The sequence below is a fragment of the Gambusia affinis genome, linkage group LG14 (genome assembly GCF_019740435.1).
Source record: "Gambusia affinis linkage group LG14, SWU_Gaff_1.0, whole genome shotgun sequence".
Classification (NCBI taxonomy): domain Eukaryota; kingdom Metazoa; phylum Chordata; class Actinopteri; order Cyprinodontiformes; family Poeciliidae; genus Gambusia; species Gambusia affinis.
In genome coordinates, this window is record NC_057881.1 from 4,046,258 (window position 1) to 4,058,932 (window position 12,675).

Sequence of the window (12,675 nt, forward strand, 5' to 3'; positions counted from 1 at the left end):
TTTGTTTTTGTCATTTAGACGACATATATGTACTGCAGAGAAATGTTTGCAAGCTCTTAACTCAATATCTATAACAATGGTAGCATTATCATCATTAAGACAAGATCTGCTTATTTTCACCTTTGCTGTATATTCCACCATTTTGATAGCATTTGTTTTGTTTAGCAGTACGATATATGGCAGTATATAACATGTTATAGTTGAAAACAGTCCCTCCCTTAAGTGTAAGCCAAAAATACATACAGATTTGTAAAACTTGAAGGAGGGAGATTATGAATAATAAATGCTGGAAAATGTTTGTAAATATATACCAATTTTGAATAAAACAATTTAAAATAACATTTCTATAACGTGTACCCAGGCAGTTATGTTATGTTAGCCTCTTTTACAAAAGTACAAAAAGTTTTTTGGTGTTTGAAGAGTTAGTTTAGACTGAAGTGAGCTTCTGCGATGTTACTATCTATGATAATTTGCTTGCTAAATAAAATTGTGGGATAATGGAAGTTGGCTACTAGTCAGACATGCTGTCTGTTTTAGCTGGCTTCAGCAGATTAAACTATTAAAACCAACAATAATGGTCATATGCATTGGCCACAACACTTTGCAGACATTGACAGTGTACAATTTCACAATAGATCAGTATTATGTCTGGTGTAGCTGAAGTTAGATTAATTGCCCAGAAATTTTTGTAAGTAGTTATGTTGGCAGAAATTTTATGCATTTAGGCATCAAGATACAGCAAACACAACTGGCTGAATTAAAGCTGAACCCTGAAAAGGGTAAGGCTTCGAACATAGTCCCTTTTATGTTGGTTTGATTATTTTAAAGAGTGCTGACAGCTTTTTAGTTATTACACACAACAATTCCTGTGATTTATTGAGAATTGCTTAATATAGATCAAATACCCAGTGAGTTGCAATTGTGTGAAGAATGTTAAGGGAGAATGGACAGATTGGTTTGAGATGATAGAAAGACAGCAACCTTTCAGATTTTGAAGTAGATGGCCTGCAGTAGTTGAAGACTAGATTCCATTCCTACCTCCTAAGAACAGGTCAGTGAAGCTATAATTTGCAAAGGCTCACCAAAATTGGACAGTAAAAGATAGGAGGGAATTAATGCCTAGTCTGATGAGCTTTGATTTCAGCTGTGGCACTCAGGTGGTATGGTCAAAAATTGATACAAACCACATGAACATTTTGGTTATATCATGGGTAGCACTAATAGGTTAAAGTTTAAGATGAAAATGAGTAATTTTCCTATCACATAGACAGTGTGTGCTCACCATATTGAAGGCTAAATTCAAAAACAGAAAACAGAAAAAGGTGTACATGTTTTAAAGTCATAGTATGTGGTGAAATGAGCTGTTATTTAAACTATTTCTCAGCCACCAAAAGAACAAAAAAATATACTTTGCATCAATTCTGAATGAAAATGACAAGTTTAGTCTTGAAAAGAAATAAAACACTTTCCACAAAGCATTTCTACATCTCACCCTAATGGATTGGAGTTTAAATCCATTACTTGGATGCATCTATCCTATTAATTTTCTGTGCTTGGTTTAAGGGGGACTGGCGCAAATCTTCAACAATCAATGATAAATTGACATTTTTCACCCTGTAGAGGTCACAAGCCAACCACAGGGCAACACATAGACATATAGGTAAAACACCAGTGCATACACACTATTAAAAAATGCAATTTAGAGAAACCAACTTCACTTAACATCAATGTTTGGGATGGTGGGAGGAAGCTGGAGTACCCAGGAAAACATGCATGCAGAGGGAGAACGTTCAAGGTCCGCGTGTTCTTGCTATGAAGCAACAGTATAAACAACTGTGCACTGTTCTTTAATGCAGCAACTCCAACACGAGCACCAGTAAGAGCATATCAGCCCACAATAACACAAGTACAGGAACAATCAAGCAACAAAACACGAGTTAGTTAATGCATGCAGATTATTGAAACATTTAGGCAATAAAATGACAGAAAATCAAAGGCAACACTAACATGTTGATCAGTGTTAGATCTATGTTTCTATTAAGGCCATGTTTGTTGCCAATTTAAGGGGTGTTCTGGAGACACATGAAGAAAATGTTAATAAATTAAACAAAGTATTTTTAACAAAAAATTTCTTAGTATCGTTAAATATCCATTTTCAATTCCTATCACAGCCACTAGAGGCTGCACATTCCTTGATATTCTCTGAAGGAAGGGGAAAATGGTGGCTTCAGTCCTGCCAGACTTATTTGACTATCACACTCACGTCTACTTTACATACAGTTGGAGAGACATTAATTTGGTATTCATACATAACACTGCGTCAAACTCTTGATCATCTCTTTTGTGCTTGTTGGTAGTATGAGCTTTTGAGCTTTAACAAGCTTTGAAAACCTAGCTAAAATAGAAAAGTTATGTTTTAATGGAGCAAAAGAGTGAAATCTAATGTGCATATGCTGAGATCATGATGGGAGTAAGCAATGGATTAACTTTGCTGGAAGGAGAAACGGCTAAAGCCGCCCAAGGAAAAAGTAATTCAGTCTTTTTTCTTTGTCTAACTGGTGTGATTGCATGATAGCCGTTTTATAGTTTGTTTGTTTTTTCCCAAAACACTAACGACTTTTCACATTCAAAACAGATCAAGTGCTGTGCTTCAAGTGGATTGTTCATGTACTTGAAAAATCAGTTATTTTGCATCAGAATGTATTAACTGTGTCAAGTGGTTTTTAAAACCTCACTGTGAACTCATTGTTCATTTAGTTATTTTTTCTAATAATTTAATTTATGAGCTTTTTCTGCTTTGAAGTTAAGGGTTGTTTTAAGCTGTATTTTTTTAGGAAATTATATGGAAGAAAAACATTAGTGTGCAGCCATGCTACTAGTTTCAGTTTAAGTACACATTTTTAAATTATTTTCTTTTCAAAGTTAAAGTGAGCAGGTCTATGTTGATATTTCTTAGAGATACAATGACATGTTCTTATTGTAGTCTGTATCTTGTTCTATGTGTATCTTGATCTCCATTTCACGTCAATATTTCTCAAAATTCAAGTTAAAACTATGGGTATAGCTTGATTATAGGCTAAAAATATATGTTTCTGCACTGCTGAGCTAACGCTGGGGATTTTGCTCATACATTTTTCGGGCTTTTGTCTTTTAGCTTCATTCAGTGACCACAGACAGTTGGCCTATTACTTATCTCTGCTCTGCTTCCTGCTCACCGTTGTGGTTCTGTTGCAGACTCTCTGCTGTGAGTATGACATCTTACTGCAACAGTGACTATAATATAGAAATACAAACAGAAGACCATATGAGATCTTGAAAGCTAATCATGTAAGTCTCTAAAACCCCTCTTGAGTACAATATTAATGAAAGCATTACTCTGGAAGACAAGTTTCGTTTTCGTGTTCAACTGATGTGGTTGAAAAGCATGTTGAGAGACTGTTCTGATGTTCAGCTAAGTGTGACAGCTATGCCATTTTATTTACATCAGCTTTCTAATAGTCAAAGACTACTGTGACCCCATGACCCCTTATTCAGTATATTAATTTGTTAGGATTTTACATATTAGAAAAATGGAAGGTAATGTAAAGTAGAAATAGGGATCCACTGTTCTCAAAATGTTTTATAAATAAAAGTTTCAAATGGCTTTCAAGATGCTTAAATTTTAAGTTAAACAGATGTTAATAAAATGTGCAAGAAACCATTAACAGTGCACTGGAGTATAAAATTGAGAACTGAAGGACATGTTGTGACGAAACATTAAAAGAAATGTAATCTTTTTGTCACATAAATGTATTCCTTCTAACAATCTACTAACAACAATGTAAATTCAGAAAAATCGCTGTATAAAAAAAAAATGAAAAAAATTGTGTGTGATCCCACAGTGGTTCAGATTATATTGACTTCTCAGTCTCAGTCATCTCTACAAGAAAACAAACTGCAAGAACTGACAAAGAGGCTGGAGACGCTGAACCAGTCCCATCGCCTCCTGTTTGCCCAGTATCCTGCTCTGAACCAGTACTGTCCCATCAACAACTCTTCCACTGGTGGTGAGTTTGTGTTCAAGCTTCAAAATTCTTGAATATACACTTTGTTGAAAAAAGAAAACTGCTGATAATGAATGAGAGGTGATTTTAAGCTGAAGTTCAGAATTAAGAATTAACTTAATTTGGATAGAAGGCAACACATACCAATGAGGGCCTAACAGACTGTGTTAGGCTAAATTAATAAAACTGCCAAACGGTAAAGTTGGACAGTGTGTTTTTTTAGATGTCCTTGCAAATTCTTCAAGCTCTTTTATGATTTCCATTTTTAAAAAAAATCAGGTATTGGGAGTTAAAACAAATGGTAACAATGGCTGATGTTGACATCACAAACCTCAAGTGTAATTTTCATATTTTGGTAAAGCATATTACTCCTTATTCCGCTGCAGATTAACCAACCCAGATTATGCTTTTGAACAAACTGTTTTATCAAGTCATGTATAATTATATTTGAAAGAGTATTACTTTCAGTCAAAAGATACATGTTAGTAAATTTTAAAGATTACTTTACTCATTATTCACATTCATTTATTAGAAATATAAATAATTCCAGATTTACTTGTGCGCAATATAGATTGCATTTGAACAGACTACAGATGTAACACTGTAAATTACTTATTCGTCCATTAATAATAAAAATTTTATTGATTTTCTTTCAAGAGTTTTTCACATTTTGAAGAATTAATCATTTAAAAAATATATTTCAGCGAGAAACTGAAAGGCGTGTCTATCTAACTTTGATGTGAACTTTAACTCTTTATAAAATACCAAATATAAGCCTAAATAGTCAATACTGTAATTATGTCAAAGATAAAATAGTGCAATGCTTTGTTTTGAAAAGGGGAATTTAAAGGACATTCTAGATGGAGCAGGGGTCAAAATGAGATGATTTCACAACGGCAATATTAGAAATCCATGGAAATCTTCTGACAAAAATGTTTATAACTACTTCTAAAGCTTTTTTTCTCTATGGGATTTTATCCTTTCAAACAGAGAGAAAGTGCAGACCATGTTTGATTGACTGGACACTTCAAGGAGAGAAATGTTTCTACTTCAGTGAGGATAGAGCTGACTGGATCAGTAGTCAGTACCTCTGCATGTCACTGGGAGGCGCTGTGGCTACAATCAAGACAGAGGAGGAGCAGGTGATCATAAACATCTCTGTTTCCATCCATCCATCCATTGTCTGTACACCCTTCTTCCCTAATGGGGTCGGGAGGGTTGCTGGTGCCAATCTCCAGCTGCGTTCCGGGCGAGAGGCGGGGTACACCCTGGACAGCACGCCAGTCTGTCGCAGCATCTCTGTTTCTCTCTCTCAAAAAAAGATTTAGTTGCATTCAGTCACAAATTCAGTGAAAACCACATTGGGTCTCACAGCTTAAACATCTTTTCTTTAAAAGTGGATTATTGGAGCTCTGTTGGCATTTTATGCATCTTCTGCACATATTTGGGGTTACTGTGCAATAAAATGTTCCAGAGTTTATATATGCACAGGTTCCGCATGTGTATATATAGCCGTGCACATATACATGCATAGCAGCAGCAGTGAGTTTGGTTAAGAATAGCTTTACAACATCTAAAAGGAGCGGCGGAAGCTTAAGGTCATTGGAGGTTTAGTCTTTCATTGAATTTACAGCTCATGTAACACAGATTACATCCGGAATTTATTATCATAAGCCAAGTTAAAGCAGAACTACTGAAGAAAATTAAGTGGACCCTGATGTTATCAACTTTTGTCTCAGGAGTTTCTATTTAAAATGGCCCAGAGCAGGAGCCAGGGAGACTCATACTGGCTCGGTCTGAGGAGCAGCGCTGTGGACGGGAGCTGGCAGTGGAGTGATGGCAGCCCGCTGGAGAACGGACCACAGTGAGTGTAAAGACAGGGCTTAAGCGGCGGAGGAATGGAAGAAGGGCATAAGAGGTTAGAAGGCAGCAGTTCATTTTAAGCTTATAACAGTTAGATCACATGTTTAAGGACAACCTGTCAGATTACACAACTATAGAGAGAAAGGAAGGTAGTTTAGTTTATTATTTAATTTAAAAAGACATTGTTTCTTCCAAGCAAACAGTTGAAAGTTCTAGGTTTCATCAGATTCTAGATATTTTGCTATCATTCAGAATATTCACTACAGGCACATAATCTGAACAAAATTCCATTAAAGCACAACACTTAAAATGTATGAAAACTAAACTGAACAGAGGATAGCAGAGAGAAAAGAAATGGTGTACAAACAAAGACAATTCAGCAGGCATTGCAGATTGCAACTGGATTGTTGCATTGAATTATTAAACAGAAATTTTTACCCTTGCTTGTCGACATCCTGACAACAAGACTATAAACCTTTACAGTAAAGAAGTCTTATGGTTTGGATATGTTGCATATGCTGGCTATTCTACATTTCATGCTGCAACACTAAGAACTGATTCTGAAGTAGATGTGAACAATCTCTGACTCTTTTAACCACATGCAACAAGTAGTTCGAGCCCCTGAAGTCCTTAATAGAAGGAGGAGGAGTCTCTGTCTCTTCTGTCCTCACCACTTTCTCGGGAGCCGTCCAGTCTACAGCTGTGCCGCTGACAGACCATACAGAAATCCACCTGTCAATATGCTCTTTATGGGGTATCGATAGAATGCGCTGAGGATGTTGGTTGGCAGGTGAATCATCTTGATTCATTGCAGGAAGTGAAGACTCTGTTGAGCTCCTTTTATCAGAGATGTAATGTTCTGCAGTCCAGGATAGATTATTTATTTGACCTCCCAGGAAAATCAGAAGAATTGAGGGGGCACTTTTTTTTGTACATCATTGAAGTAAATATTATATGACTACCTGCAGCATATTCTTTTTAATTGATTGTTACAGCCCATAGACTTAAAAATATTAAGTATTCATAACCATAATCTGCATATTTAACATGAAAGAAATTCAAAGATCTGTTTCATCCAGGAAATGTCTAATTATACTTTCATCTCAGTAAACATAACTAACATCTTGGGTGATAGAAGATACTAGCAAACTACCTTAGCAACAATATGAGTCAGACATGTTGTAGTAGAGGTGGATAATGGTATATAAGGACTTATTTTATTTTTATCTTGTCTCTGCAGGTTTTGGGAACATGAGCCAGACGTCACAGGAGAGAGGAAGGAGCTCTGCGGTCGACTCACACCAGGAGACAACTACAGGAAGAGCTGGTTCACCTCCAGCTGTTCTGGTCAACTGAGGAGAATCTGTGAGCGCAGACAAGCTTCTCTGCAATGACCAGAGTCAACGGCTTTCTTTTATTATTATTATTATTGTTATTATTATTATTATTATTATTATTATTATTATTATTATTATTATTATTATTATTATTATTATTATTATTATTATTATTATTATTATTATTATTATTATTATTATTATTATTATTATTATTATTATTTATTTTTATTTTTTAACTTACCTCATAAATCTTCTCTCTTGTATATTAAGGTGGTTTAACATAGAAAAGAATATGTTCGGGATCAGTCGTATTGTCCCACATTTTCTGCCACTATAAAGATGTAGAAAATCCCTAGAAGCTAGATGCAAATATTAGGATCATGTTAACAGGACTAGTTAGAGAACTGTGACTTTTTTTCAAATATGTTTTTTGTTACTCACTCATTTTGAGCACTTGTTTAAACCTAACTATGCTTTCTACTTGTTTCTTTTTTTAATGGTGGATTTTATTTGTAATTTGTCCTCAAAGTTTTATCTTTTTTTTCTTTATGATTTTCATAGTTTAGTTATTTCATTCTTCATTTTGTATCTCTGAATTGTATCTTTTGCCTGGGAAAAAAAATTACAAATAAAATATTCCAAATATTACTGCCATAAAATATCAAAGGCTCTTTTTAATTTAAATTGACATTAACTACATTGTAATCTAAACAAATAAAATGGATTCTTTTTAATTTGTTGTTTGAAATTATGTCATGTTTGTGGAACTATTAGTTTCTATCTGATTAAAATAACTGTTAATAAATTGGTACATTAAATTTTTCAAACTTAAACTGGCTGTCTTCAATAGCACTCAGTCAAACATTTTATTTTATTTGTATAGTCTATGTGTGCATTTTCTGTTTGTCCAGTAGATGGCAGTGCTGCACAGAAGTACTTCTTACAGACTCCGTTTCCCAGCATGCTTTATGAGTGATTTCGGTTGCTGAGCAGAAAGAACAAGCGCGGATTAGAGCTGAGATTATTTGAGAAGGTATTGTAAATATATTTTTTCTAAAGAAAAACAATTTAGAATTAACTTTGTTATTTAGAAATACCGCCGTCGAATGAATTTAACTATATAAGAATGTGTTATTCGTGTAAATGCTATTAAGAACGTGAAATAGCAGAATGTACTTGTTTGAAGAGATTAGAGACCGCTGGTGACCAGGTTTAACAATAATTTGCTAAATTTATCGCGTAGACCAAAAGTAATGGACAGGTTTAGAATCCGGTGGACTGTCTTTAGCAATTTTGGTCCACTGTTTTTTTTTTTGTTTGTTTGTTTGTTTTGTTTTGTTTTTGTTTTTTGGGTTGTTTTTTTTTTAATGTCTCTTAAATAGTAGCACAACTTTTTATGAAATACAAAATATATAATTTTCTCTGCAGAGAACGGTGATAAATACAATAACTGTATTCTTTGCAGGGGGCAATATAAATCTCATTTTCTTGTACGTAAAGCATTTTAAAATCAGATTATGCAATTTATAACACTATCAAATGCATACAATACAATTTTAAACATATCTAAATCTGTATTTTTTTATTATTATTTCTACGTCAGTTATTATTATTTCTAAACATTGAAAAACTGAGAACTGTGGAAAACCCATTTTTTAAAATGTTGACACATTTTAAAATGAATTCACAATAAAAGTATTTTATACACTCCGTTACTCAGAACTTTAACCTCGAATGTTGATTTTATTCTTCCATTCGAGCTATGGAAGATTATTTCTGAAAATCATTGTCTTCTGTGCTATCCTGTATCCTCCAAAGTAGAGTGCACGTTGACCAATAGTGTGATGCCATTCGGTCAAATACTGTAAACTAGTTTATAGTGGAATTAAGATGCATTAATAATCTGGTAAATAAATTCATAGGTAGAAAACTGTATGAATAAATTCATGATACGAATGGTTAAAAAAATGTGGCATTTGAAATTTGAACAGAGTGGAACATCAGTATTACAAACTATCTTTGTCATTTTTGCAGATACATGACCGAGTGAGCGCTCTTAGCAACCAACTGAATTTCTCCTGTAACCTTGCCAACAAGAATTTAGGCGGTTAAGAGAAAGTAAACGGCCGTGAACACCCAGAGTGCGCTTTACACGCTTTGAACATTAGAAAACTTTCGGTTTTGTAAGTATTTATGTGTTTGAAAGACAGGTGGGCTTGTAATGTTTTTTGTTTGGTTGATAAAATATAGAACAGTGTACATAATTTTTGAGTTTAGTGATGCGATATGTATACTTGCTAGTATGCATAGCAAGAATACATATCGTAATGTAGTTTTTCTGTTGTATTTTAGTTAAAAAACAGTCTGAGTGTATCATTAAAATGACTGTATTAGCTAATAATGTATTTTTTATTTATGTTATTTTACAGTTACAAAAACGTTTTGAATGTAGCATTACGATCTGTGTTAGCTTCTAATGTAGCTAAATCCATTTATCCATAAAAATCTTAACTGACAGATTTTCAGTTAAGAAAAGCGTGGTAGTTGTTCCCTGACGAAGTCATGTGTTGCGAAGACAGCACAAATACACCCAAGTGAATTTCATTCATTAATTTATTCATTTTAGGTCAAAATTGATTTGATTTGATTTCAATCTGAAAAATAAAGATAGGTTTATGCAATTATTGTTTGACATTAAGAGCTTACCCCATATGCCAGAAATTCTCTTCCTAATTTGCATTGATTGCATTTTGACTGTCATGTAATCCAAATAAATTATTGTTCATATTATCATGCTGTTTAACTTGTGTTGGTATCCAGAGGCTGAAAATGTCTGTCAATTTTGAAGAGAAGATTAAGAAGTACAAGACAGCTCCTTTTGATGCTAGGTTCCCCAACACCAACCAGACCCGGAACTGCTACCAGAACTACTTAGGTAAACAAGACACTGTGCTTTGTTTTATTAGATCCGTTTAGGATCACTAGCATGTTTTCTCAGGTAATTTCTGTTTTTATTTTGTTATAGGATTACATTTTTAAAAAAAGAATGAAAAAATTTGATATTTTTATGTCCCTTCCTGGTTACACTTGGAATTTACACTGTTGGGTAACAGTATATTAAACTTGATATCCCAGCTGTAAGCAGCCACTATTTGTATTGTAATTTAGTAATTTTAGCGCATACAAAGTATTTGATAAAAAAAAAAAAAAAAAACAAGATAAAAATTTTACTCTTTGATGTTAAAAAAAAATGTGTCACTTTTTCTTTCGTCTTATAATTTTGGAGGGAAATCCTGCCTCAAGTCAAGATACAGCTCACAGAAATGAAGGTTACATAATCTGTTATATTTCTGGGGCAGAGATGCTCTACAAAGGAGAAGAGAGATGGAGCTGTTGGCGCGTGAATAAAATGCTGGCTCCATTTGAGACTGATAGTAAAGCTTCTTCAATGAAACCTTTGAAAGCAGCTAAATGTTTCCTGATAAGGCCTGGTGCTGTTTTACTGTCACTTTCAACACATGTATGACCTGTAGTTTGCATTCTGGACTTTCAGTCACAGAAAATTTTACCAGTGATACTTTTTTTTTTTTTTTTTTACAAATAAAGCACTAATACAACTTTGGCATTTCTGTTTAATAACTACCCATAACAGAACTGATAAGAAATAAATAATCTTCTCTCTGCAGAACAAAAGGCATACTACAATTTCATACATTTTTTCTGAAATTTTTAAAAGTTTTTTTGGGTTTTGTGACATCTTTTGTGCAAAATTGTAAATATATTCCTACAACATCATTTGTGCATCCATGCTAAAGTAGTTTTTTTCGGATCAAAAATGTTTCCGATTGTTCAAAATTTATTGAGTCATATTCATATATTTTAGTTTTAGCATAGGATAAATATGCACTGTAATTAAAACTAGGGTAAGATTAAAGTTTCAGAGGTACTCAATCACGCAAATTATTACTTACTATTACTGTTTACCTTCTGCTTCTTAACTAAAAGTTAGTTGTTTTTTTTTTACTGCTTTCATATTCCCTCAACAGATTACCACAGATGTAACAAAGTTCTGTCTGCTAAAAATCAGAAGACGACTCCTTGCGAGTGGTACCGCAGGGTATACAAGAGTCTCTGCCCTATTGCATGGGTATGTGTGCCATAATATGGATTAACAAAAGAAAATACAAATAGTTGTCAGTGTTAAACATTTGCAGCAACCAACTTAGAGTTATGTTACTAATCCAACAGGAATCACAGGATTTCATTTCATCTTCATAAAATTAACTTCCTGAATGTTTTTTATTACAAGAGACATCTTTTACAGAGTTGTGTATCCCAGGCACTTTGTTCCCTTTTACCATTTGAACCTACCAAGTCAAAACAATCTGGTATATGATGTAGATGTACTTTAAATAAAATTAATTAATCCAAATTTATCATTTCAAAAGTAAATATTTTTGGATTTCTTTTCTCCTTTCAGTGTGCTATTTTTATGTTTGTATTTTGATTGCCTCATCAGGTTTCCTTTACTTGTTTTACAGGTTCAGAAATGGGATGAGCAGAGACAATCAGGGACTTTTGCTGGAAGAATCTGAAGGCAAATCATTCATTGTTTCTTTTCTCATCCTATAAGCTTAATATGAAGCATTCCAGTATTTTTGAATGCAAAGCAGCTAAATAAAATACTGTTACTGAGAATATGTGTTTTCTTTCTTTGTGTATTTATTTTTTTACCAGCAGGTGCTGAGATCTGCTTTATATTCAGGTTGGAAAACTATTAGGACAATTGATTTTTTTACCCATTTTTTATTCCTTTTTATTTCAAGTTTGTGCTTTTATTTGCAGCAAAATAAGTGGAGAAGGAAAACTAATCATTTGTAGTCAACATATGTGAGGGTGCAGAAAAGTAAGTTATTTAAAAAAATCAGTTAACAGGTACTGGAGTGAACTCAAAAAAGTTCAATTTGTGACATGAAAAGGCTCTGAAAGCTTTAGAGTTAAGCAAGTTTCCGAAATGTTTTACGTTTCCAAAATGAGAAAAAGTTTAACTCAAACTGGAAATAAAATTCTGGTTATGGTACTACAACATACATAATCTTTGTTTGCAAGGCAGTGTAGATCCACTGCCTTGCAAAGGAATTTGTACCTCTTGATTCATATATATTTTTTCACATTAAAACCACAACCTTAAATTTATTGGGATTTTATGTGGTACAATACTAAGGAGCACATAAATCTGAAATGAAAACATGCTTTAAAGAAAGGAAATTGGAGGGAGTTATTTAACAGTAACGGGAAGCGTGGGCACAGTTGATCTGAAGAAAAACTGACTTAAAAGCAGCCTAGTCCTATAAGATAGTTTCTGCAACAGACTGGAAAGTAGGAAGGAAATTTATCTTCCAGCAGAATAACAACCCTAAATATGCAGT

The 12,675-nt window shown here is 33.7% G+C and overlaps 2 protein-coding genes across 2 annotated transcripts; both read left to right on the forward strand.

Annotated features, from left to right (window-relative positions):
- Positions 1-3,054: 3,054 nt before the first annotated feature.
- Positions 3,055-7,306, forward strand: LOC122844039 (C-type lectin domain family 1 member A-like). Its single transcript, XM_044139241.1, has 6 exons — positions 3,055-3,058; positions 3,155-3,244; positions 3,882-4,046; positions 5,034-5,185; positions 5,783-5,907; positions 7,147-7,306. Exons 1-6 carry the CDS (start codon positions 3,055-3,057, stop codon positions 7,298-7,300), a joined length of 690 nt encoding a protein of 229 aa, XP_043995176.1. The 3' UTR covers positions 7,301-7,306.
- A 1,987-nt stretch (positions 7,307-9,293) lies between these two features.
- Positions 9,294-11,944, forward strand: LOC122843318 (cytochrome c oxidase subunit 6B1-like). Its single transcript, XM_044137981.1, has 4 exons — positions 9,294-9,429; positions 10,067-10,181; positions 11,293-11,393; positions 11,788-11,944. The coding sequence occupies exons 2-4, from the start codon at positions 10,076-10,078 to the stop codon at positions 11,839-11,841; spliced, it is 261 nt and encodes an 86-aa protein (XP_043993916.1). The 5' UTR covers positions 9,294-9,429; positions 10,067-10,075; the 3' UTR covers positions 11,842-11,944.
- The last annotated feature ends 731 nt before the right edge of the window (positions 11,945-12,675 follow it).

Bases quoted from the DNA above. Each gene is read 5' to 3' on its own strand.
- LOC122843318 (XM_044137981.1), top strand. From the start codon at position 10,076: ATGTCTGTCAATTTTGAAGAGAAGATTAAGAAGTACAAGACAGCTCCT. The intron at 10,182-11,292 runs GTAAACAAGACA...TTCCCTCAACAG, and splicing joins CTGCTACCAGAACTACTTAG to ATTACCACAGATGTAACAAA. The intron at 11,394-11,787 runs GTATGTGTGCCA...CTTGTTTTACAG, and splicing joins GTCTCTGCCCTATTGCATGG to GTTCAGAAATGGGATGAGCA.
- LOC122844039 (XM_044139241.1), top strand. The intron at 5,186-5,782 runs GTGATCATAAAC...CTTTTGTCTCAG, and splicing joins TCAAGACAGAGGAGGAGCAG to GAGTTTCTATTTAAAATGGC. The intron at 5,908-7,146 runs GTGAGTGTAAAG...TTGTCTCTGCAG, and splicing joins CCGCTGGAGAACGGACCACA to GTTTTGGGAACATGAGCCAG.